Below are 22,981 nucleotides of genomic sequence, written 5' to 3'. Positions count from 1 at the left end.
ACATGCGTGCACTTAAATGGTTGGAGTTCAGTTTGTGAGAATTGAAGCCTTGCAACTTTCCTGGAGGCAGTGTAAATCAACAAAACTTCACATATAGGTCATACACTGACAGTAAGGGTGTACCAATTTCAAATCAAATTATTAGTATGTGATTTCAGTTACTAAAATAGGAAGGGTTGGGCGTTGTAGGTCAACTCCTGTCTCAACAAACTCTCACAAGTCAACAAACTGTCGCTGGCAAGAGTTTCATCTGTAACAAGCACAGACAACAGACGAGGAAAATGCTGAGTGTTATTGTGTTGATTTGATGTCAGCAAACTCTGCTGAGCCACAATGGAAAACAACGAGGGAACTGACATCAAAGACACTTAAATAAGCTGTTAAAAAAAAAAAACTGACTTGGATTTGAGTGGTTATACCCCTTACTGACGTACAGTTAGATAACACTGAAACTTTAGGCTGAATCACAAGAAACAGTCCTTTTTTATTCACGGTTCATTTCTTACATTGTTCAAGTACAAAGTTAAAATGCCTTTTTAATTAGTTCATATTCATACAAGAGTAAAATAATAATAGTGCCTTTTCATTACTACGACAAACTTAAATACAGTCATTGTAAAGACAAACTTGATTTATATTCCTAACAATATATTTTTCTTATTTTCAGATAAAATTTTAGCACCTTTTGAAACACCACCAGGTCCTCCTTTTTCCTCAAATCTCATCTTTCATTTAGTCCATGAGATGAGTGTCTGCATGCGCCACAGCATTGTATTTGTAGGTGTTGTGCATGTATCTCTGCGTCTGAGCGCTGTTCGCTCTGTGTGTCAATAACAGTGTTTTGTGTGTATTTGTTTGTAAGTGTATCAGTGTTTAAAACAACGCATCACTCAGCCTAAAAGCTGTCGATAGGCGAACAGAAACATCATCACCGTGTCACCCGTCATTTAAAAATATCGACTCCATCCCTCGCGCTTCTTTCCGACTGCACTCTCAAACAGATACACGTTGAAATAACACCAACTCTGTTGTTGGTGAATACAAAAATGAGCTGAAAAGAAGCCAGGGGCTCACAAGTTTTTTGGTTTGTCTTCCCAATTTCAGGAAACTTGGCCTCTTGCAATCTATGATATAACCAAATTATTATTATTATTATTATTGTTTTCCAAATTCATACTTTTATATACAAGATAAAACTCAAAGAGTGAAGTCTACAAGATAATTTCATGTCTTATTTTCAAATTTATTTACTCAGCAAAGGTCAGTTTTCAAGCAGATACAGTGCAGAGGTCCAAATGTATGGAGGAAAAAATATATAAAACTCTATTTTATAATCTTCTATATATTTTTTTTTAAATGTTATAACATTGTAATCCCCAACCTTTTTGGCTTGTGAAAATGGAGCAATGTGACTTTTGTTTATTGCATTTGTCTCATTTTTTTTTTAGAAGCTATCTAATGTTTGACTGAGAATCAAGAAATATGACTAAGAGTAACAAAAAGTAAACTCTTTAACCCTTTAATCATCTTGTGACCCCCTCAGATTGATCTTAGTATCCACTGACAAGGTTGTGAACAACTGTTGTAGCTTGTATATATTTTACAGAGGCTTATTCACCTCTCTGCACATTAATTTTCATTGTTGTTTGTGCATCATTAGTTTGGTTTTAACATGTGCAAATTAACAAAACAAGTATTTTCAGTATTTTCAGATTTTCTAATATAATAGCAAATTGAACATCTTCAATCAAATGTTTGGTAACCAGTGGACACTTCTGTATTCCGCTTCAACTTAAGGAAGCAAAATACAGGACTGATTACAGGCCTGATTTCTGGCTCTTTATTGATGAAGTTGTTATAATTTATAGTTATATCTCAGGCATCTGTTTCACAACACTTCATTCAGCGTTATTTCAACTCGTCTCTTGTTTGAGAGTGTCCTGTAGCTCATCACTTAAACAATTTCTTCTGGCATCCTCAGATACAAAAGAACAAGTCACTATACTAACTGTAATATATGCTTTCTCTAGCCTCCCTCTCTCCCCTCTAGGCTGAGACTGAACTGAACTGAGCACCAACCTGGAACAGTACACACACACAATAACAGATTATTATTGTAATATTATTACCATTATTTTTATTATCATTACTCCCTAATCTAACATGGAATTGGAGATTACACTGACTGACTGACATGCAGCACCTGGGTGGGGTGGGGTGGGGTTAGGTGGGGTGGGGTGGCAGGTGAGGGTTTGGGAGCACCAAGTGACGCTGGGTGGTGATGTCACACCCAGCGGCACCGTGGGAAGCCTGATGGCAACAGGCGGCCGGCTAAAACACAGTGTGTATGCTTGTATGTGTGTGTGTGTTAGTGAAGTCTTTTGTAGCGGAAGGAGTTTAGAGAAGCATGAAAGTCGGCACCGAGTTTGTGTGTTTGTGTGTGTGTGTGTGTGTGTGTGTGTGTGTGTGTGTGTGTGTGTGTGTGTGTGTGTGTGTGTGTGTGTGTGTGTGTGTGTGTGTGTGTGTGTATATGTTTGAATGACCTGCAATAGCACTGTAAAAAAGAGCAGAGTTTAAAAAGCACCTGAAGGTTGGTTGTATAAATGGAGAGTAAACATGATGGAAAAACACTTTGAACCTGCTGGTTTATTGTTGGTTTTTGTTGCTGTGTGTGTGTGTGTGTGTGTGTGTGTGTGTGTGTGTGTGTGTGTTTGTGTGTGTGTGTGTGTGTGTGTGTAGACTGCATGTGTCCAGTTGTTAGCTGGTATCTGAGGAAGGTCAGGGGATCAGAAGGCTTCCTGGAAAAAGATGGTCGTCTGAGGACCATAAGCACCAGACTGCAAGAGATGTTTTTTCTCAAAGACAGCCCTGTCTAAACTAAACATACATCAGTACACAAAGGCGTTTACACGTCCGCCACACTGGATGACAGTCCATTTACTTAACCTGCTTATTCCTATTCAAGGTCACAGAAGGGCTGAGTTTATCCCAGCATGCATTGTGCATCAAAAGGCAGAATAAACACCCAGGACAGATGGTAGTTATGTCAGGACGTATGTGTCATTTATACAGGGCTATCTGTTGCAGTCGAAGGAAGTAGAAAACCAGCATAGTGTCTGCAGAACAAAGGTCTGCCTCTGGTTTCAGTGGATGTCGCTGCAATAGAATAAATGGAGGGTCCCTATGACGCAAAGTAGTAGCATAACTGCGAGGGCTGGTGGACTGTAACTAGTTTGCTAGTCACTGTTTTTAACCTCAGCACCAGACACAAAAAAGCACCTGGACAGAGGCACAAGAGATGTTGTATGATAACTAGAAAGATTCAGGTTGAACCCCTCACTCACTTCCTTTAGTCTCCATCCTGCTAAAGTGAATTAAGTGGGCCTAAACTTTCCAAGCAGGAATTGAATTGAAAACATTGCTCAGATAGAAAGTCGCTCTAGAGGAAGAGATCATCTCACAGGATGAGTTAAACCTCATTGGATGAAGCCAAAGATTAAAATAATGTAGAGAGATGTATATTTTTAATATTTGATTTAATTTAAGTTTGTTGTAGGATTGTATAAGATGTGTGTATTACATATTTTAGATATCTACATTGTTACCTAGAGTAGATTTATGTGGGATTATGTAAAAGTTAAGCTTCAGCTTTTGTTGGGAGGCCACATGTTTTTGTTGAATGGCAAGGTTTGGCCCACGGGCCTATTGCTTACAAAGTCAAAAACCAATGAAATAAAAAAAAAAAAAATCACGGCCTAGTGATGTTAAGATATATATAGTATGTATTAACAATAAATAAATCTTTCAGTTACAATCTCATAAACTCAAATTGGCATTCATGATTTTGGAGTGTCAGCTTGGATAGATATAGAGACAGTGCATAAATTGTCACACAAAATTAAAGCTACGCTCATGATGGATTTAAACAAAGCTACAAAGAAAGGCTACCTTATATTGTCAATTCACAGTATACAGTTACTGTTTTTCAGGCTTAAGATAGTGTCCTTTGTCACCTCCCCACCTCATCTACCACATTAACTGTAACATCCAACCTCAGCTGTGAGACCAAAGTAACTTGTCAACTGACATACAGTATTATTCCAATTTTGCACCATTAAGATGAACATCACAGTCGTTTGAGCAAAGTAATCAATGCAACACAACAGCACTTTTACAAATGTTACTGAGTAACTACCAGCACACATAATATACCGATTGTTATAATGTTACTAGTGTATAGTATTTCACAGCATAACCATCAAAGCATTAGCTAACCTTAATATACAATCACTGCCTAAAATATTGCAGAAAACCGCCAAGAAATAATCAAAACAGTACACAGTTTTAAGAAAGCAAAGAAGTTAGCGTATGGAAACTTAACAGTGGGTGCAGCTCCTGACACATGCAGCCATTCAGTGACCTCTAACACTAACTGTGTGAAACAAACACAAAGGATAGTTTTAGCCCAACATGAGTGTGTGGCCTTGTCATGCACTCTGTCTATACTGCTTTCAATTGTTACTGTTGTCAGATCCAAGTCTTTCCACCATGATCACGGCTATGATATTACATGAGGACACGAGGACGCCCATATGGCTTGTCTCTTATCTTTTTCTAGATTGTGTATCAATTCAGTTTTTTTTTTTGAAAATATTATTTATGTTGGTTGTGTTATTTTTCTTCTTGATAATATCTAGAATATTTGATATTTACAACAGCAACAGCATAAGCTTATGGGGATCCTGTCAAAAATAAGCAATAGGTATGTTGCAGGTGTTGCATTACACACATGAACGAAGGAGGAAATGACCTCAAAGTGCAGTGGCATGCCCAAAAATTCACTTTTATTTCATTATTTCATGTTGTAGGCATCACTGACCGCATTTCAGCTAAAAATGATCTTCCTCGGGTGAAGGTGAAAACCTTTTTTGGTGGTACTTGGTTCAGTCCACTGAGGTTTAACTCAGTCACTGAGATTTTTACTTCCAGAGCAGCATTTCCTCCAAGAAACTGAAAAAATTACAATCCGCTTTAGTTGTAGTCATGTTGAAAAAGACTTCATAACAATCCTATCTGCCTTGGTTTTTCTTGAGCACGCTGCCCCAAATAAATACATCTTATAAACTCACAGTCACCTCTCTTAGCTGGTGTTGCCTCCACCTGCTTGTAATCATTTGGTGTGACTCAGTTAGGGACACGAAACTGCAGCGACTGAAACAACCAGAGACCATTTAGTCTCCAAGAGCACCAAAAACTGTAAAAGTGTTGTATTAAAGTGGCACCATTTGGACTCTTGTCACTGCCTGACCAGCACCATGAGCATTAACTGGTGTACGTGTGTGTGTGTGCGTGTGTGCGTGTGTATGTGTGTGTGTGTATGTGTATGTGTATGTATGTGTGTGTGTGTGTGTGTGTGTGTGTTTGTGTGTGTGTGTGTGCGTGCGTGTGTGCGTGTTCATTGCACTATAATACACCGGGAGCACTGTCACTATGCATGGATACAGTTAAGTGTAATGGTTCAAAGGGATTCATTGGTGTGTTGATGTTTTCAGAGAGATATTAAAAACAAAAAGTCAGGGCATCTCTGTCAGTTTAGAGCCCCCCGGAGGTTTGAACTCCTGCCACCACGACACAGTAAAGCCAGAAGACATCAGTTTCAAGGTCGGACAGAAAGTTTGTGTGTGAAGAGTTACAGTACAGAAACCCTTCACCAGTGTGTGTGTGTGTGTGTGTGTGTGTGTGTGTGTGTGTGTCTGTCATAATCTGTTAGGTAGCACCAGGGGACTAAGGTCAGCCAGTGGTCTACATGGGATCTAGGGAAGCAGTTCTTTACAATGTGTGTGTGTGTGTGTTTGTATGTATATGTGTGTGTGTGTGTGTGTGTGTGTGTCCAGTCATCTGTGTCATCCTGCATCCACCAACCTTCATGTACTAGCTGTATACTGCGTGTAGTTACCTGTGTGTGTGTCTGTCATTACATACTGTTTATGTGTGTAAATGTGTGTGTGTGTGTGTGTGTGTGTGTGTGTGTGACAGAGAGAGAGAGAGTTGGTGTGTGACTAGTTGCAGGCGAAGTACTCCTTGAGCGGGGCGAAGAGGTGCCTGATGACAGGGACGCTCCAGGAACGTCCCAGAAGCCTTTGCCTGGCCAGACGACTCATGTTGGACACGTCAGTGTAGTGGACGGGGAAACCGAACACCCTGGAGACACACAGGAGATTTCGTTCTTTTACTTTGGATCATTAGATGAAAGAGCCAGAGTCACTTTTATCAAGAAATACCAAACATTTGAAACTTTTGAAAATCAACTTTTGAAAATCAGGTTATGGAATGACATAATCAAATAAAAATAAAACAGTCACAAATTCAGTTACAACATGATTGCACAAAATTAAAACACAGAATAAAAACATAAAACTTTTCAAGAGAAAGAAATTAGAAAATAATGAGTTTTTATTAATTTAAACAAAGAAATAATAATAATAATAATAATAATAATAATAATTGTATTTAAATAACATCATTTGTGGCAGTCCTGAACTAATCTGACATATTCATTTTCAATTCTTTTATATAAAATCAAATTTAAAAAATGTAAATATCTGGCTGATTTAAAAAGACAAGTTAAAGCGTATGAAAAGGCTTCACAAAAATCACACATGCAAGATTTTGTGGTTAGAACCAAATGATTGATGACATCTAACAGCCAGGACTTCCGTCATGCTCACACTCATCAAATTAATTTATCAATCTGCAAAAATACTGAGGTCAGTATTTCATTTTTATCTATTTGTTTAGTTTCACAGGGACACTACAGAGACTCACTCTTACACAGGGAGGAGCAACAGGTGTAATGTACATACAGTGCATTCAGAAAGTATCCAGACCCCTTCACCTTTTTCACATTTTGTTTTCTTTTGTTTTGTTTTAACCTTATTCTAAAATCAAAAAGATAGATTTTTTCCCTCCTAAATCTCCACTCAATACTCCATAATGACAAAGCCAAAACAAAATTTTAGAATTTTTTTGCAAATTTGTTAAAAATAAAAAAGTTAAATATCACCTTTGACAAAAGTATTCAGACACTTTGCTATGACACTTGAAGTTTAGCTCAGTGCCTCCAATTTCTCTTGAATGCACTGTAGGTGTTTGAGAAGCTAAAGCTCCCTGGTTATGTTTGTGAATCATTTTTTAGTAACACACACACACACACACACACACACACACACACACACACACAAACCACTGTACCTTTCCATCTCGGTACACCAGAGGATGTCCTCCTTGTTGTCCATGTAGACGGGGAAATGCTCGTCTTTCCCCTGCTTCACAGAGTTGGAGCGTGTCGTTATCGTACGCAACTTCTCAAACTGGAATTAACATCCAGACCCAAACACACACAGACACAGACAGGCAAACACACACACACACATCCTTTTTTTAATCCTACAGCTGTCCCCCTTTTGTACACCAGATTTCTGTGATACATGAAGATTTGAAAAAAATGTAATAATATAAAAAGTGATAGTTATCAAATAATTATTCGCTTGAAAAACTGACTGGAAGGAAAAAAAGTGAAACAGTAGAAGCAAGAAATTGCAATAAAAATTGATATAAATGATCTCTGAGATATCAGTTCACAGAGGACTGATATCTATTTATCTATGATCAAAGTAGAAAAACACACAGAGGTCTCCTATTCTTCAATTTTCATATTATCGAGACATTGACTTTTAGATGCTGTACAATAAACTGTTTGTTATTTGACATCAGTGACACAGATTGTTGGTCAATTTCAAAACTTTTTCTAAAAATGTGTCAGTTTTTATTTTTCTATCGATCAAATATCCTGTTTGTGTTTGGGGCCTTGTAACTTGTCTTAGAACCCACAATCTTTGCTTACTACTAGTTAAAAAGATAAATGGCATAATGGTAATAATCACTCACACTCACACACACACACACACGTACAAACACACACACACTCACAGACACACAGGTGGATACCTTGGCTGTGCGCCCGTGCTCGAGGCATTCTTGTAGGTCAAGCTTGTCATTGGCCATCGGTGTCAGAGGTCTGCAGCAACCAAGAGGCGGAGAGAGATATAAAAACATGTAGACCATGAATGAAAAAGTTGTGTTTCTGAATGAATCATCAGAAAGTGAACTTGTGTTTGTCTGTGTATGAATCACCTGGACATGCCTGGCAGGTTTCCCCAGAAATAGCGAGCGCGGTGGGCAGCAGAGACTTCCTTGGCATCGATCATCACTGGATTACTCTGCAGATACACAGCAGGGTCACTTCACTGTTTCTCTGAACATTAAACATCTTCTCTGAGAATGAGACTCCTCCAAATGTCACACTCCAGGTCTGTGTATATTATTATTAACCTGTGACGCCTTATGTAAAGTTGAGTTTGTTAAGATTTGTTAAGAACTTTTTCAGCATCTTCTTGAGCCAATAATTCATTGATTACAAATGGTAAATTACTTTTTTAAATTTTAATGTTTTATGTTATATATATATATATATATATATATACAAAGTGGGTGGTTCAGATTTGAAACATGAAAGATTGTGCAACAACTAGACAGCAGTACATCTTCCCATGAATTTACATTTCCTGTCTCCTGCTTCAATCACCACTTAAAGTCACAATGTGTCTGATTCTGTATTCATGTATTTTATAACTGTACTTAGTGGGTGTGTTCACCATACCTCTAAAAAGCGAGAGATGTCCCGTTTGTCGCTGACTCCCATCGCAACCACGTTCTCAAACAGCCAGAAAAACGGCCGCTCGTCGCCTGGTTTTGGTCGAGCCTCGTGCAGCAGACGGTAGAACTCGAAAAACAACCGGCCGGTTCCCTCTGCAGGCGGACGGAGAAAGTTTAACCTCCATACGTCATTTCACATGAAGAATGAAAAAGAACTCACTTCTCAATTAGACACTCAAGGATATTTCTTAAACTTGATGTATTCTTTGCAAGTTTTTTTTTTATCTTTTAAAACGTATTCAAAACAGAAAAATCTCAAGACGACTTCTGACCGTAAAGGCCTTTCCGTGCAGGGTTGACTATGGACAGGTCGTTGCAGGGGCTTCCTCCTATCACCAGGTCAAATGGTCCCCACTCTTCAATCTGACAGGCAGAAGAAAACATGAGTTAACTTTTGGTGGAGCTGAACAATCAAAAACCATCAACTAGCAAGTAAAAGAGAGACAATAACTTCCCTATTATTCCACATTTACACTTAAACGCATCTTGTGTGATCTGAGCACAAGCAGACGACTCTATACTCAAGTGTGAATGTCAACAGATCTTAGAGATGAGTATTTATTCTGTCTCCAAATCTCAGCGTGAGGATGAGAATTTCACTTACATGTTTGCGGGTTACGTTGCGGACATCTCCCACGTACATGATGCGTCCATGGTGCCGAACCATGCCAACAGTGATGGAGTCTTCGCACACCTCAGAAGCCACGTACTTGTCGACCTGGAGACCCAAATCCTTCAGCACCAGAAGACCTGAGTGTGCATACACACACACACACACACACACACACACACCATTTATCATCATCTGCAAACTCATTCATCCAACAACTCTCAAATTTTCCTTTGATCAAGTTTGCAGTTGGAGTGAGATAACTTTATGCATTTTGTTAGTTTCGCACACATCAGAATCAGTATCTGGTTTATTGCCAAGTAGGTTTTCAACATACAAGGAATTTGCTTTAGTGTTTTAGTGAAATATAAACAAAGATTAAACAAGCAGGTTCTGCAGGTCAGAAAGCTTGTATTTAAATAGAAATATTCAACAATAAGATAAAATATTTACAATAAAAATGTGAAAAAATATTTTAGAAAAATATAATTTTTTATATTACATATAATATATACAATACAAATATGTACACTGTGCAAAGTGACTGTTGTGTGTGTGCAAACATGCACACAAGCTGAAATGATTAGTCCATAAATTGGTGAGTTGATTTTGCAATTTTGGTAATGGGTCGATCATTAAAGTGATTTACCAAATAAAAATGTTAAACATACACTGGTTTCCGCCGCTTTGTGTTTTTCATTTTTTATCGTTGTTAATCGATTTGTTTTGGCAACAAAACCATTTGAAGACGTCACGTTGAGCTCTGGAAACTTGTGCAGGACATTTTTCAGTATTTTCTGACATTTTATCGAAGGAACAATTAAGTGACAACTTGAAAAAACAAGACTCTGAGTCTGCAGCCAGGCTAGCAGCTCTGTGAGGCCAAACTTAATGGTTCTTGAAGAAAAATGCCAACATCAGCACACTAACATGCTCAGAATGGCAATGTTAACATACTGATGTTTAGCAGGTGTAATTTTTACCATGTGATAAACCAAAGTCATTAAAATCTATCCTAAGGAGGCCATTAGTGTGTGCTCTGAATGCCATGCCAATCCATCCAATAGTTCACACATTTATTCCTTGAAACCACAAACCTGAACCTGATGTTGGTGCCGGAGGAAAAGTCAGTGGAACCAGCAAAATCAGGAGGATTCAACTACATTTCACAACAGTCCACCCAGCAGCTGTTGTTATATCAATCTGGACCAAAGTGGTGGACTGACTGAACGACACTGTTAGTTGCATCCCTACACACACACACACACACACACATACACATATACATATATATATATCTATATATACCTGTGGCAATGCCGTCGAACAGAGAGAGGACTCTGATTGGTTGTCTCTTCTCTGCTGCAACTGGAGGATACAACTTGGCTGGCTCCTGAAACAGAGTTTAGAGGAAGAAGACACATCGATGAGAATCAGATCAGATGGATATTAACCTTTACAGATATATAGAGAGAACAGAGCAGCACAATACATAGTTAGCTTTACTCATGATGATGATCTGATCTTTTCAGCAAACATCAATAATTGAATATACTGTAAATATGGTCTGTTTTGATGTTTATTAGCCTTCCTAAATATATTATATAACAATCCCTGGAGCGTATTCCACACGGATTCCCACTTATAAAATGTCTCCTGTTTAACTGTGTTTTATTTCACCTCATATTTATAGCAAGGTTGTGATAGCAGATCAGATGTAGGACAACAAATATATCACATTTACTACACCTCACTGATATGTTGACTTATAGTATGGGCGGTTAATTATAGTATACTGCCCTACACAGGCAGACAGCAGTAACTACAGAAAAAGTGCAGTTCATACAAAAGAGCTTGAGGTTTGAAGGCTGTTTAGCCAAAGTGTGTGACGACTACGTCTACGCTGTTTTTAGGATGATTATTGATGAATATACTGATGAAGCAAGATTGGGTTCCTGCAGACTGGTTGAGGGGTTCAGATGCATCCTACGTAACTCTAACCTTCCTGGTTAAATGGGAAACCCTGCTGGGGAACATTTATACCTGTGTCTCCCCTCTTTCTGTTCTCTAATACTGATAAATAATAATACATTAAAAAGGCTAATTCAATCAATGTCTTATTGAACCCTTAAAGCTTAATAATTATTCAATGAAAAAACTAGAGTTCCTCATTAATCTTTGTTGAAGCAAACTGAAATCAGCAGGTACACAGTGAATATCAAAAACTAGATCTATAAACACAATCAAGACTTTTTTTTTTTTTGCTATTCATTATCATCAATTGATAGAAGAACAGAAACGAAATCAATGGGATCGAGACGTACGAATTCTTGTTCGTGGTTGTTGGCAAAGAAGTGTTGTAGTCTGCAGGGCCAGTCGTCCCGTCGCCGCAGCAAACCGTAGGTGTTCCGGGGGCCACACATGTAGCAGTTCCAGGGGTCTTCTTTGATGGCTGCTGCCGCCGAGCCGGCTCCTACCAACAGATCCACACACTCCACACAGAAACACCTGCGCACACACATACACACACACACACACACACACATACAGGGGGGTTTATCATGAGATCAGTGCTTCTCTTTTATTTCTTTATCAGACTGCTTATGAACATAGTTAGGGTGCTGTAGTTTAAACCAAGGAAAGAAATTACGTCTTTTCATCTTTTAATTCTCGTCCAGTTCATGTTCAAACCGGCTTCTTACAAACAAACACAAGGGCTACAAACATAAAGTTAAACTCACCGACAGGTAACTCACCCTCTTGACATCTCACTGGATTATGGGCATTATTCGTCCAGACTATAACTGGGACTCATATATTATAAATAAAATAAAGGTACGGTATTGATGATCTTACTGTAATATTACAGGATGATAGCAACTGTGTGGACACAAGCACATCAAACCTACTTTTTATTTTCCAATTGATCGCACGTGTTAGCAAGGTTATCAAAGCATTTTCGCATAATTATAGGCTACAGGCCATTTATACAGATCGGGAAAACGCTTACTTAACAGTTTCTGAGATGGATTTAATAGTAGTTATCTTGTGAATTCATGTTAAAACAACATATTTACTCTCACAGACCTGTGGTTGGTAAGTCTGGTCGAGACCTTCTATTTCAGACCAGTTTGAAGAAAACCAGCACCTTGTGGGTGTTTTCACGGCTAACTGGGCCTTTTTGTGAGTTAAATACGGTTTGATTAATAATTATCTGCTGCACATTTGGTTGTCTTTGCCTGCTGCTGTGTATCAGGTGTCTCCTTCTCATGTTTTACTGTGTGATAGTTTCTTTTGATGGATGAAAGTTCTGTGTTGGGAAAAGGCCTCATTACACCAAGCAGCACTGTGTATCTGATGCAGTTTTAGGGTGAACTTTATTATTGTGACTCCTGATCTCTCTTGCAGTCAGGAGGTCAGAGACCAGATGCCAAAATCAACAGTTTACTCGGTGTTGATATAAATGAATCTGTTCCTCGTGAGTTGGCTGACTCAGTCACCACTAACGGAGGCATGCATCACGTTTTGACATTTATGGGTAAGTTGTTTCTGTTGAGCTGAAATCCAAAACCTTGTCCTGGCCACAAAAAGAAGCAACTGCTGTCTGCCAATCCCAAACAGAGCAGTGTATACAGTACTGTACTGACCTACAGCAGTTGTTATTGCCACACATGAGCACTTCCCTGCCTCCACAGCAGATGGTGCAGTAGGACTGGTAGCCGTCGTCATCGTACTGGTAGGCGCACTCCAGGAAGGAGTTCTGTCAGGATGGAAAAAAAGAAAAAGAAAAAGAAGAAGCAGGATCAGGAGAAGAGCAGTGGGAGAGTGTCTTTGCTGTCACCATAATGTCAGCGTATGCATCATCTGAACATCCGCTCATTTTCATGCGTCTGTGTAACCATGGCGTGACTCAGGAACGGGGGAGGGACACACACACACACACACACACACACACACACAGGTCAAAACAAGATGGCAGGTGAGTGGGCTTCAGTGTTTGGCCAACAGAGAGAGAGTGCATCATTGTCGTGTTCCTTTGTTTGGTTGGGATCTATGTGCAGCAGTGTTTGGTAAATGCATGTAGTATAAAAGAGAAATTTGAAATGATATAAAATAAAGAAAAGCAGAAAATCCTCTCATTTGAAAAACTGGACGAGAGAATGTTTTGCGTTTTTGCGAGGTAAATGATTGATTCATTATCAAAATGACTGATTAATTATCACTTTAATGACTAATCGTTTGCATATATGTACTAGAATAATATGCATGAGATTAATGTCACAATATGGTATCAATGGCTTGAAATCACTGATTTGGACGACAGAATTTTGCAAAAAAATGACACAATCATATTATGATGATACGATTCTATTAAAAGTCCATAAACAATAATATTCAATTATTTACAAGAATCAGACAAAAGAGAGTGAGAGTTTTGTTTCTCTTACTTTGCAACCCTGGCACATGGCTCCTACGAAGAGAGGATGCTCCAGAGAGACGTTGAGGCTTCCGCAGGAGATACAGATATCTTAACAAACGCAGACGGACAAACTCATATTTCACACTTTGAAAGGAATTTAAAAGTGTGATAAATAAGACTTAATGACAATTTAATGTGCTTAAGATCAATAACAAGACTGAATCACTAGACTCAGATATTATTTGGCCAGTTGCTGTTTTTTTTTTTTTTTTAAATTTACTTTCCAGCTCAGAATCTATTTTGGACACTGAGGTCCTCACTCCACTCAACCAGCAAATTACTCTGCTGTTGTGCTCGTTATGGCGCTCACTGAATAAATGAATGAGTGAAATGCCAAAAATGTAAACAAGAACAAAAATTGGATTCCACATTAGATGAAAGCCACAGTAACAAGCACTTCAAAATGAGCCTTAATTTAAGTCTGGAGCAGAGTTAATCCTGACTTTAAAGCTAGGATAAAAATGTTTGAAATTGGCCCCTACTGTCACTACTGACCCTGCAGAGGATGAAGGAAATAATCATCTAATAATAATAATAATAATAATGTAAAATGATCTGTTTTGGATATGAATGGTTAAGAAAAGCCTTTGGATGTAACAGCGCCGCAGATAGTGTAACACAATTATATTTTATCAACTAGAGATGACTGTTTCATAAGAGGGTTATGAATTTTTAAATGATGGTGTAAATTAAACATTTAAAGATGTGTAACCCAGTCTGGGGGTTATTTTCATTACATTATGTTATTCATCAGCCATTACATTATTACTTAATACCAGGGTTAGACAAAAAATATGCAACATAGTATAAAACATGTAAGTTTATATAAGTTTATACATCACTTAAGGAAGAAGCTTGACTGATTTCAGAAGCTTTTACCTTCTATATTCCTGGTCTTCTTCTTGATCTCATATATAAGTCTCTCTGGAAAACACAGCACATTAGAAAAACTTGTTATTTCACATATGTATGAACACATGCAGCACATAAATAAATATGTTTTTTCTTGTAGGAAAAGTAACCATTAGTGTGTGTGAATTACAAATCAAGAGGACAGAAGAGTGGAAATGTGTTTGTGTGTTTACCTCTGGTCCCCTCGTCGATCACCTCTCTGATCTTTGCTTTCTCCGCTGCATGGTTCTTGCGTGGTTTCTTTGCAGGTGGAGGCGTGTATGCTGCCTCAGGCTCCGCCCACATATCTGGGTACACCCCTTTGTATGGATTTTGCTCCTCTGTCGGGACATATTATACAATTAATACAGGATACAGGTTTTCTAGTTTGTTTTAGTTGACATTTAGAACGATGACTTCCTTTCTCACGCATGTATTTACTGTTAACACACCTGACTTCCTTATGTGTTTTAAAGCAAAACCAAATATCCAGACAAGAACTGTAATCTCCCAGGATCATTTCTACAGCTATCAAATTGGCCCATGTGATAAAAACTGTTAAATCAGGTTTCCTCTACTGGCTAGAGCAGAAGCACTAAAACACATGCCTTACAGGTCAATTAACCAAATTTCCACGGTGTCTCAGGCCCAGAAAAGATGGATTAAGACATGACTATTCATGTTCTAAAAGCATGAAGACTGTGCAGACAAAACACCATCTCTGTATTTATTGGAAAAATGAGACCTTCATTGTGCAACTAAGACTTCAAAACAGACACTGTCACTGATCTAAGTGTTCATTAGTGAGTCTGCTGTGGTAAAAGGTTTGACAATTTATACTTATTCTGCCAGTAGCTTGATTCAGCTGCTGAAGTTTTATGGTTCTTACTTCTGAGCTCTGGGGACCAAATGTTTGAAAATGGGTGTGTTATGTATGTTACTGCTCCTCAAAACAGCCACTGTTTGATTGCAAATTAAGTGAACTGGTGTCACGCTTTTCCCACTTGAAATGAACATTTATTTCTTAGCCTCGATGGTTAAACATAGTTTTCACAGTAAACATTTGTTTGCAGCTTTGTTAGCTCTGAACAAGCCCCTTTCACTTTTTAACTCAAGCTCTGCTCAAACTAAGATATGTGATAGTGTGCGAGGTGACATCATAGCACCCTTTCTGTTTTGGTAACTGTACTTCAATTTGAATCTGGACCAGAGTCTGCCTATTGCATGTGTGGGTCCTCGGGGTTAAAACGTTGACTATGAACTGCAACGTCCCCATTTTGAATCCAGCTGAGAAGCTTTGTTGCATCTCTCCCTCCCTAGTTTTCTGTCATCTCTCCACTATTAAAGGCAAAAGGCAGGTGTAATTTTTCTGGATGCGACTGACTAAATGATGTAGGTTGTGTGTGTGTGTGGATGTGTCATTTGGGTGTGTGTTTGGGAGATATGTACCTTCTGGAGGGTCCAATGATTGTGGACCATTGGGTAGGAAGCCGGTCATGGCCCACTCTATCATCTGTCTGGTTTGAATGTCCACACCCTCTGCATCATCGCTCACATCACAGGAAGGGACTGGCCTTCCCGCCCGCTCATTGGCCACCTACACACAAAATAAACACACAATTTAATCATGTTTACGATCTCAATTTTCTTTCATAATGAGATCCCGTTTTTCTCACTCACAAGCAAAAACACACATGTGCATATGTTTGATTTAAAAAGAAAAATGCTAATTACGGCTGTACAAGATGTAGCCAAGTCCAAATATAGGTGCAGGTTCTAGTGCACAAATACTTCACTGTTTGTTTATGATGTTCACCTTATGGGCGCCACAGAAGCTCTTAATGACCGAGTGCTCTGAACTGATTAAAAGAAAAAATAAACCAAAATAAGTAAAAGAGCGTGAACTAATGTACCCACATGTTACCACTTATAAATTGTGGACAGAGCTAGATGAAGAACACCTCCACAAATGCAAAATACCAATGTTACATAAGAGAAGAATGAGTAAAATATGACCTTTAGACTTGTACATTTGTATTTTGGTCTTTTAGATGCTGACTTCATCCGGAGAGATTTATAATAAGCGCAGCAACAGAATAAAACTATTTTATTGGCCGTATAAAAACCACACACCCCCTGACACTCAGGAGCAGAGTTTTGATGGTGGCTTTGTTACCTGCAGAGCCTCGAAGATGGCTTTCCTGTACATGGACTGTTTGTTGTAGGTGGGCTGGTGGAAGGCAGATGAGAAAGAGCTCAGAGGCATCAGCTTCTCCACACAAACCTGTAAAACAAAGACATGATCATTCATGTGGTGAAGATTAAAAGAAAAGCCATAAATAACTGGAGAAAAAACAAGTGCACATTTATGACTTCAAGGCATAAAATCCTTCACTTTTTTCTTGTGTCTGTGGCTTTTCAGATGCCTCATATGTAAATTCTGTATTCTGTTTAGTAGAAAGAAAATGGAGAAAAATCAAGGTCATCTTTCAGCAGATCAAAGTAAACGATCATATTCACTTACTGAAGTTTCTGCTGAGAGCAAATGCACTGCTGAACTAACCCTGACAAACTTGAATAATTGTTAACCGCTGAATGAAACTGAGTACAACTGTACTAACTGTCATAACTAGGAAGAACTGAAACATATAAAAGGATAAAGTTAGAGTGTAAAAGTTCATGATCTGCTGCATTAAAGTCAAATGACAGAATTGGTAGCTCAGTCATTCCCTCTTTCTGTGAAAAGCATCAGGTCGCCTTTGAGTCTTGGATATGAACTTGCTGAATCCTTAACAGCCACTAAACCGTCATCTGATCAATCGAAACGAATGGTGCTCACCACAGAGAACTTGCCGTCACCGAACCACATGACCCAGCGAGTGCCGTCAGCAGCTCGACTCCGGCCGCTCATCCACCAGGAAACGATCTTACCGGGCCACCAAGAGAAACCGCGCAGCTTCCCGAACACCAGTGTGCCGATGCCAAAGCCCCGGCCATCCTGTCGGCAAACACACACACAGAACACAAGGTGGCTGTGAAGGCCGTACGGTCAGGTTTCCAGTTTCATGCTCTGGTTGTAAGATGATACCTGGAAGTTTCTAAACCAGGAAAATCTTTAATGTTATAGCAAATAAAGAATGAAAAATACTGTCCATTTTGAAACTAAAACCACAGCTACACAATCAAACATTTTACACTGAATTATAGTGAATGGAAGTTAGATATAACAAAGAAAAGGGCAACAGGTTTCCAAAGACAAAAGTGGATAATGTTAGTACAAAAATAACATTTCAGTCTCACAACCTTCATTAGATACCCTGATGAAGACCAAGAGCCAGTTTCACAAAGACAGACTTTGACTGTGGCTCAGACAGAACAAACAGTCAGACTTCAGACAGACGTCTAAATTCATCCGTTGCACAAACATTTAAGTTCTTGTCTATCTTAACTGTGAATTCTGGGTAAATTATTGGTATTGTTATGTTTTTGGCATAAATTCAGTTTGTCTTTATTTTTGTGAAAGGGTCTGACTTATCTATGAGCAAAATTAAGACTAACACTACAGAGCAGTCTGAAATATCTTTGTGAAACCAACTCTAAGTCTTGTTTTGCAGAAACAAATTTTATGTTTTGAATAAGTTTTCCACTTTTGGCAGCGTGAGTGTTGTGTGGCGTGTTTCCTTTCCATCAGCTATTTGTCTTACCGGACAGCACCTCCCCTAATGTTGCTTTGAGCACAGTGTCTCAAAGTTTACCAATCTTTAAATTTGCAGGAAGCAGGAGAAATTAGTACAAGATGTTATTTCCCCAGCTAGTTAGTACTATTATTATCCACCTAATACATAAGTCCTGGATTGTCTTATTAGCTGCTCTAAACAGAAATGATGACTCAGGCCATTTATGCCTTTATTAGATGGACTGTTGACAGGAAATGAGGGAGAGAGAGATGCAGCTAAGCTCCTCAGCCAGACTCAAGCGTTAGCAGAGCAGCAGCAGCTTCAGTCCTCGCTGTGTGTCTACACAGGAGACATCCAGACACAGTATTGAGTTGTAGGTCACCCACATTTCTCATTGAAAAACTCAGGAAAATAGACTAAAAACATGGTCTGGTTGATGTTTACACGTGTATATCAAGAATAAAAATGAGCCGCTGTGGGACCTGCAGAGATAGTTGCATTGATTAGGATCCATTTAAGTTGTAACTGCAAGTGTTCATGTTTCCATTTTTTCCTCACATCGATTTAAAGACTTCTCGTGTTGGTTTAAGAAGCTGAGTCACAGTTCATTCTTCTTCCGTCTGCTGAGGAAGATTGTGTGATATGCTTGAAAGCTCCAGAACAGCTGCTAATGGAGAGTTCATTATTTTGTCAACTGCCGTTCCCAAAGTCAAGAATGAACTTTCAGTCTCACTGATTTATTTACGCCTTTTAGTGGATACCTGAGGAAAACTTCTTCACACACTCAAGCAAAACTGTGGACAGTAAATGTGACACATCGTACAGTACACAATGAGTAAGGTCGGACATGGCAAGACTCACTGGATGATGTACCTGGTACTCTATCTCACTCGGCGTGGCCTGGTCACCCCTGGCAACGGGTTCTGGCGTCACGGCGACTGTCGGGGAGGCGGGGTCTGTGTGCTGCTGTGAAGGCGGAGGGGCCGGGCTGGCGGGCTCCTCCTCTTTTTGGAAGTCAGCCTCTGATAGGTCGTCCATCATGTTTATCTCTGCCTCTCTGTACGCCCGCCGCTCCGCCTGTGAGGGAAACACAGAGACAAAAAACACCTGATGAGCAACGAGGAGAAGGAAGTGTCCATTTTTTTTCCCCCACTACTTTAGCTTTATCCCTCCGTAATGGTCCGACCTGTTGAGAAATGTATTTGAATCCATGTACAGCTAGAACCGAGTTAATAAATGCAGCGATACGATGGGACAAGAACAAGTTTAACAGGCATTAATTCCTCAAGTATCCACTGTGAGCAAAATGAAAACTTACACAAATTGATGACAAAAAAAGAAAGAAAGAAAGAAAGAAAAGTAGTAACACATTGACTTCAAATGGTTTCTTGCTGTGGGAACAGTCTTTCTGGCATTTTTGACCTTATCTGTGCATAATTACAAGTTATACTACGCGACTCCTACAGTATGTCAGATCTGCCAGCGCCAAGTCTAAAGGATTCACCATTTATGGCTGACTTTCTGTTAAACTTTCCTTTGGGGAAAACGCCTCCACATACATAACCTCCTCCACAAGAGCTCATGTGATTAGATAATGGATTACTCATACAAATCTTTTATCTAAAAAATACACAACATGTACAGTAGCTTCTGAAGATCTGCCACTTGACTTTTGATGACTATTTTATTTATTTATTTATTTATTTTTTAAAAATTTACTCTTTTATTACAGAGTTGACAGTCAAGTTATGAGATGAAAGAGATGGGGAATGAGCTGGTTTTTATAATGATAATTTATAGACTTAACAAACAGACAGTTATTATTAGCCAATTATGAAAAACAACATTCAAAGAAAGATCATAGCAACGACTTGACTACCTCTTCTGCTAGCAATACTATGAGTAATAATAACAGTAATAGCAGGCTTTAAGCTTGAAGCATTCCTTTACTATCCTGTGTTATTTGGTGCACAATTTATTTGAACTATTGCATATCAATACAAATTATTTGAAGTATATGGAAATATACATAATGACGGACGAGTTGCTTTGCTTTCTGATATCGTCAATGCAGGGAGTCCGAAACTTCTCTCAATAAACACAGGCAAAAGGATCAGTGTGCTTTTTACGTGCGCTGTAAAATCCTGGTTTTGAGTCTTATCCTGGTTTTATTCTATCTCAGGCTGACGTTGACATCGAACATGAGAAATGTAGTCATTCATATCCATGTGTGTATGATGCTACCAGTGTCCAGGTGTCTGGTCATCTGTGTACAGGTGACTCTGGGTTCCTCACCGTCCCAGCTGCTATGTTTTGCAGCAACAGAGAATGATCAGAAACCAGGATTCTAGCAGGCATTTAAAAACACAACGCAACTTCTTAAGAATAACAAGGGGAAGGTAGATTTCCATTCTTTCAAATACTTTTGATGTTTAATATAAAGCAGCGTCTTGAAATGTGTGATGGGTCAAGTGTTTGTGATGACTAACTAAAGCTACTATTTATCCTGCATGTGAGACCAATCAACAATATAATCAGTTCAAGTAGCGGTATTCCCACCAGTGTAGTACAACTACAATCTGCATCATATCTGTCATTTAAAAGCAGACAACACAAAGCTGCAAACAAAGAACATTTACTTGAGAAGCGTACTTAAGTATATTTTCCAAGAATGTGTGCTTTACTTGAGTGTTATTTCTTTTGGAAACTTATGACTTTTACTCCATTTCTTTTATTTTGAAAATGTGATAGATCATACACTGTGTTCATCACAAAATAAAATCTGACAGAACAACTTTCTTGTATTGGAGTCTCATTTGAACAGGAGGATCTGTGCTGGAGTTGTGCAATTTGTCCACCTTTGACTGTAAATGACTAATGTGACTTGAAAAGATGATTCATAGATAAAGTTTCAAGACTGAAACGGCTATTTTGTCAACAATCACATCATCGTCAATCTTTCCTCTCACTATGACTGCACGCTCTTGTCCTTCATCATCTCTGGGTGACCAGTGTTTCCTCAATAGCTGCGCATATGTCATAACCTTTTTGTTTTACTCCTGTTGGTCTTACAGGCAAACACGCAAACACTGTCCTTCAAGGAGGTCCTGTAATTGATGTTTTACGTGGGTCTTTCCAGCTGATGCGGTAGCTGCTCTAGATCAAGGCCTTAGTGCCCCAGGCTGTAGGAACAATCCTTTAATTGTTCCTCTAAACAGGAAGTAAGTGGGGAGTGGAGCGGTGGGGAGGCAGTTCAATGGGTTCAGCTCAGGAAAGAGAGAGCGAGAGAGAGAGTAAATAGGATTATATTATAAAACTGAGGAATACAATACAGACAGAGAGAAAGTGGAGCATGTTTGATGGGCGACAGGAGGAAAAAGAGAGGATACAGGAAGTTCGATTTTCAAGCGATAGTTAATTTTTCTACTTTATTACTAATTTTTTGACAAATGTATTTAATCAAAAGTATAACAAGCTTAGGAAAGCTTTTCTCTTTGTGGCAAGTAGTACTGACAGATTTTATTCAGCAATACCACACTATAAAAATACTCCATTACAAGTAAAAGAAGTAAGTGTACATAAAGGAAGAGTTTGTCTTTGCTTTTTTTGTTTTCTCAGAGTTAGATGAGAAGAAGTGAGTTAAATAAGAAGCTATAGTCAGCAGGCAATTAGCTTAGCTTAGCATATAGACTAGAAACAGGGTGAAACAGCTAGACTGGTTCTATCCAAAAGTTAACAATTTCAGCATACCAGCATCTCTTAAGCTCACTAATTAATATGTTTTATTCTGTTTGTTTAATCTCAGCTGTGAAAGAGAAAAGTTGTGGTTTTAGTTGTCAGGGGTTGTGTGCAGGACTATTTCTTGGCCACGCCTGTAAGCAGCTCTTGGACTTTTTGGAGCCAGGCTAGCTGTTACCCGCTGTTTCCAGTCTTTTTTGGTAATCTAAGATAATCGGCTAGCTGCTGGCCTCTTTGTGGACTCTTTATTACTACTACTACTATTATTACCAGATTTTTATTACTAATTAACTAATAATTTTATCTGTAACAATGCATCATGTCTTCAAAATAACTTGTTCCCATAGCTGTGAAATAATTGTAGTGGAGACAAAGCCCAGTATTTCTCTTTGAACTGTAGTGAAGTAGAACAATAAAGTTCAACTATAAAGTATAAAATGCAACTAGTCATGTAAAGTATAAGTGCCTCAGTCACCTTTAGTTACCTTCCACCTCTCATGATACAATAGTAATATGGACCAAGTTCAAACAGACAAAATTAAAGAGCGTCACCTGAAGAAAATCTAAACTACAAGATGTTAGAGTTGGGTGGATCTGACTGACAAGTAATTTCTGGGAAGTCCAGTGCAGAAACACTGCTTCAAAGACGGAGACAAAATTAAAAATACTCATGACCTCACTCGTTACTACGCTGCAAGAATCTCACTGTGGCCCAGATGTAAAATCCCACGACTCCTCCAGAGCATTTCCATGACCTAAAAATATTGTTCCCCTGTTTTTAACATTGGTGAGAACAATTTGGTTTCTACC

The 22,981-nt window shown here is 38.8% G+C and overlaps 1 protein-coding gene across 1 annotated transcript; it reads right to left on the bottom strand.

Annotated features, from left to right (window-relative positions):
* Positions 1 to 5,918: 5,918 nt before the first annotated feature.
* Positions 5,919 to 22,189, bottom strand: LOC111237101 (DNA (cytosine-5)-methyltransferase 3A-like). Its single transcript, XM_022766074.1, has 18 exons — positions 22,184 to 22,189; positions 19,307 to 19,510; positions 17,596 to 17,754; positions 16,933 to 17,040; positions 16,206 to 16,353; positions 14,951 to 15,097; positions 14,745 to 14,789; positions 13,834 to 13,913; positions 13,033 to 13,145; positions 11,710 to 11,893; positions 10,694 to 10,778; positions 9,380 to 9,525; positions 9,048 to 9,138; positions 8,720 to 8,868; positions 8,194 to 8,279; positions 8,008 to 8,077; positions 7,252 to 7,370; positions 5,919 to 6,201 (listed from the first exon to the last, which is right to left on the bottom strand). The coding sequence occupies exons 1-18, from the start codon at positions 22,187 to 22,189 to the stop codon at positions 6,060 to 6,062; spliced, it is 2,082 nt and encodes a 693-aa protein (XP_022621795.1). The 3' UTR covers positions 5,919 to 6,059.
* Positions 22,190 to 22,981: the final 792 nt, after the last annotated feature.

The sequence above is a fragment of the Seriola dumerili genome, unplaced genomic scaffold (genome assembly GCF_002260705.1).
Source record: "Seriola dumerili isolate Sdu_G_001 unplaced genomic scaffold, Sdu_1.0 BDQW01000025.1, whole genome shotgun sequence".
NCBI lineage: Eukaryota > Metazoa > Chordata > Actinopteri > Carangiformes > Carangidae > Seriola > Seriola dumerili.
The sequence above is the reverse complement of the archived record's forward strand: the minus strand, read 5'-3'. Positions and strand labels throughout refer to the sequence as shown.

Excerpts from the sequence above, each read along its gene's own strand:
- LOC111237101 (XM_022766074.1), bottom strand. Across the intron at positions 13,146-13,833 it reads CCATGTGCCAGGGTTGCAAA|AACTCCTTCCTGGAGTGCGC; the intron begins GTAAGAGAAACA and ends CCATCCTGACAG. Across the intron at positions 10,779-11,709 it reads ACAACCACGAACAAGAATTC|GAGCCAGCCAAGTTGTATCC; the intron begins GTACGTCTCGAT and ends ACTCTGTTTCAG.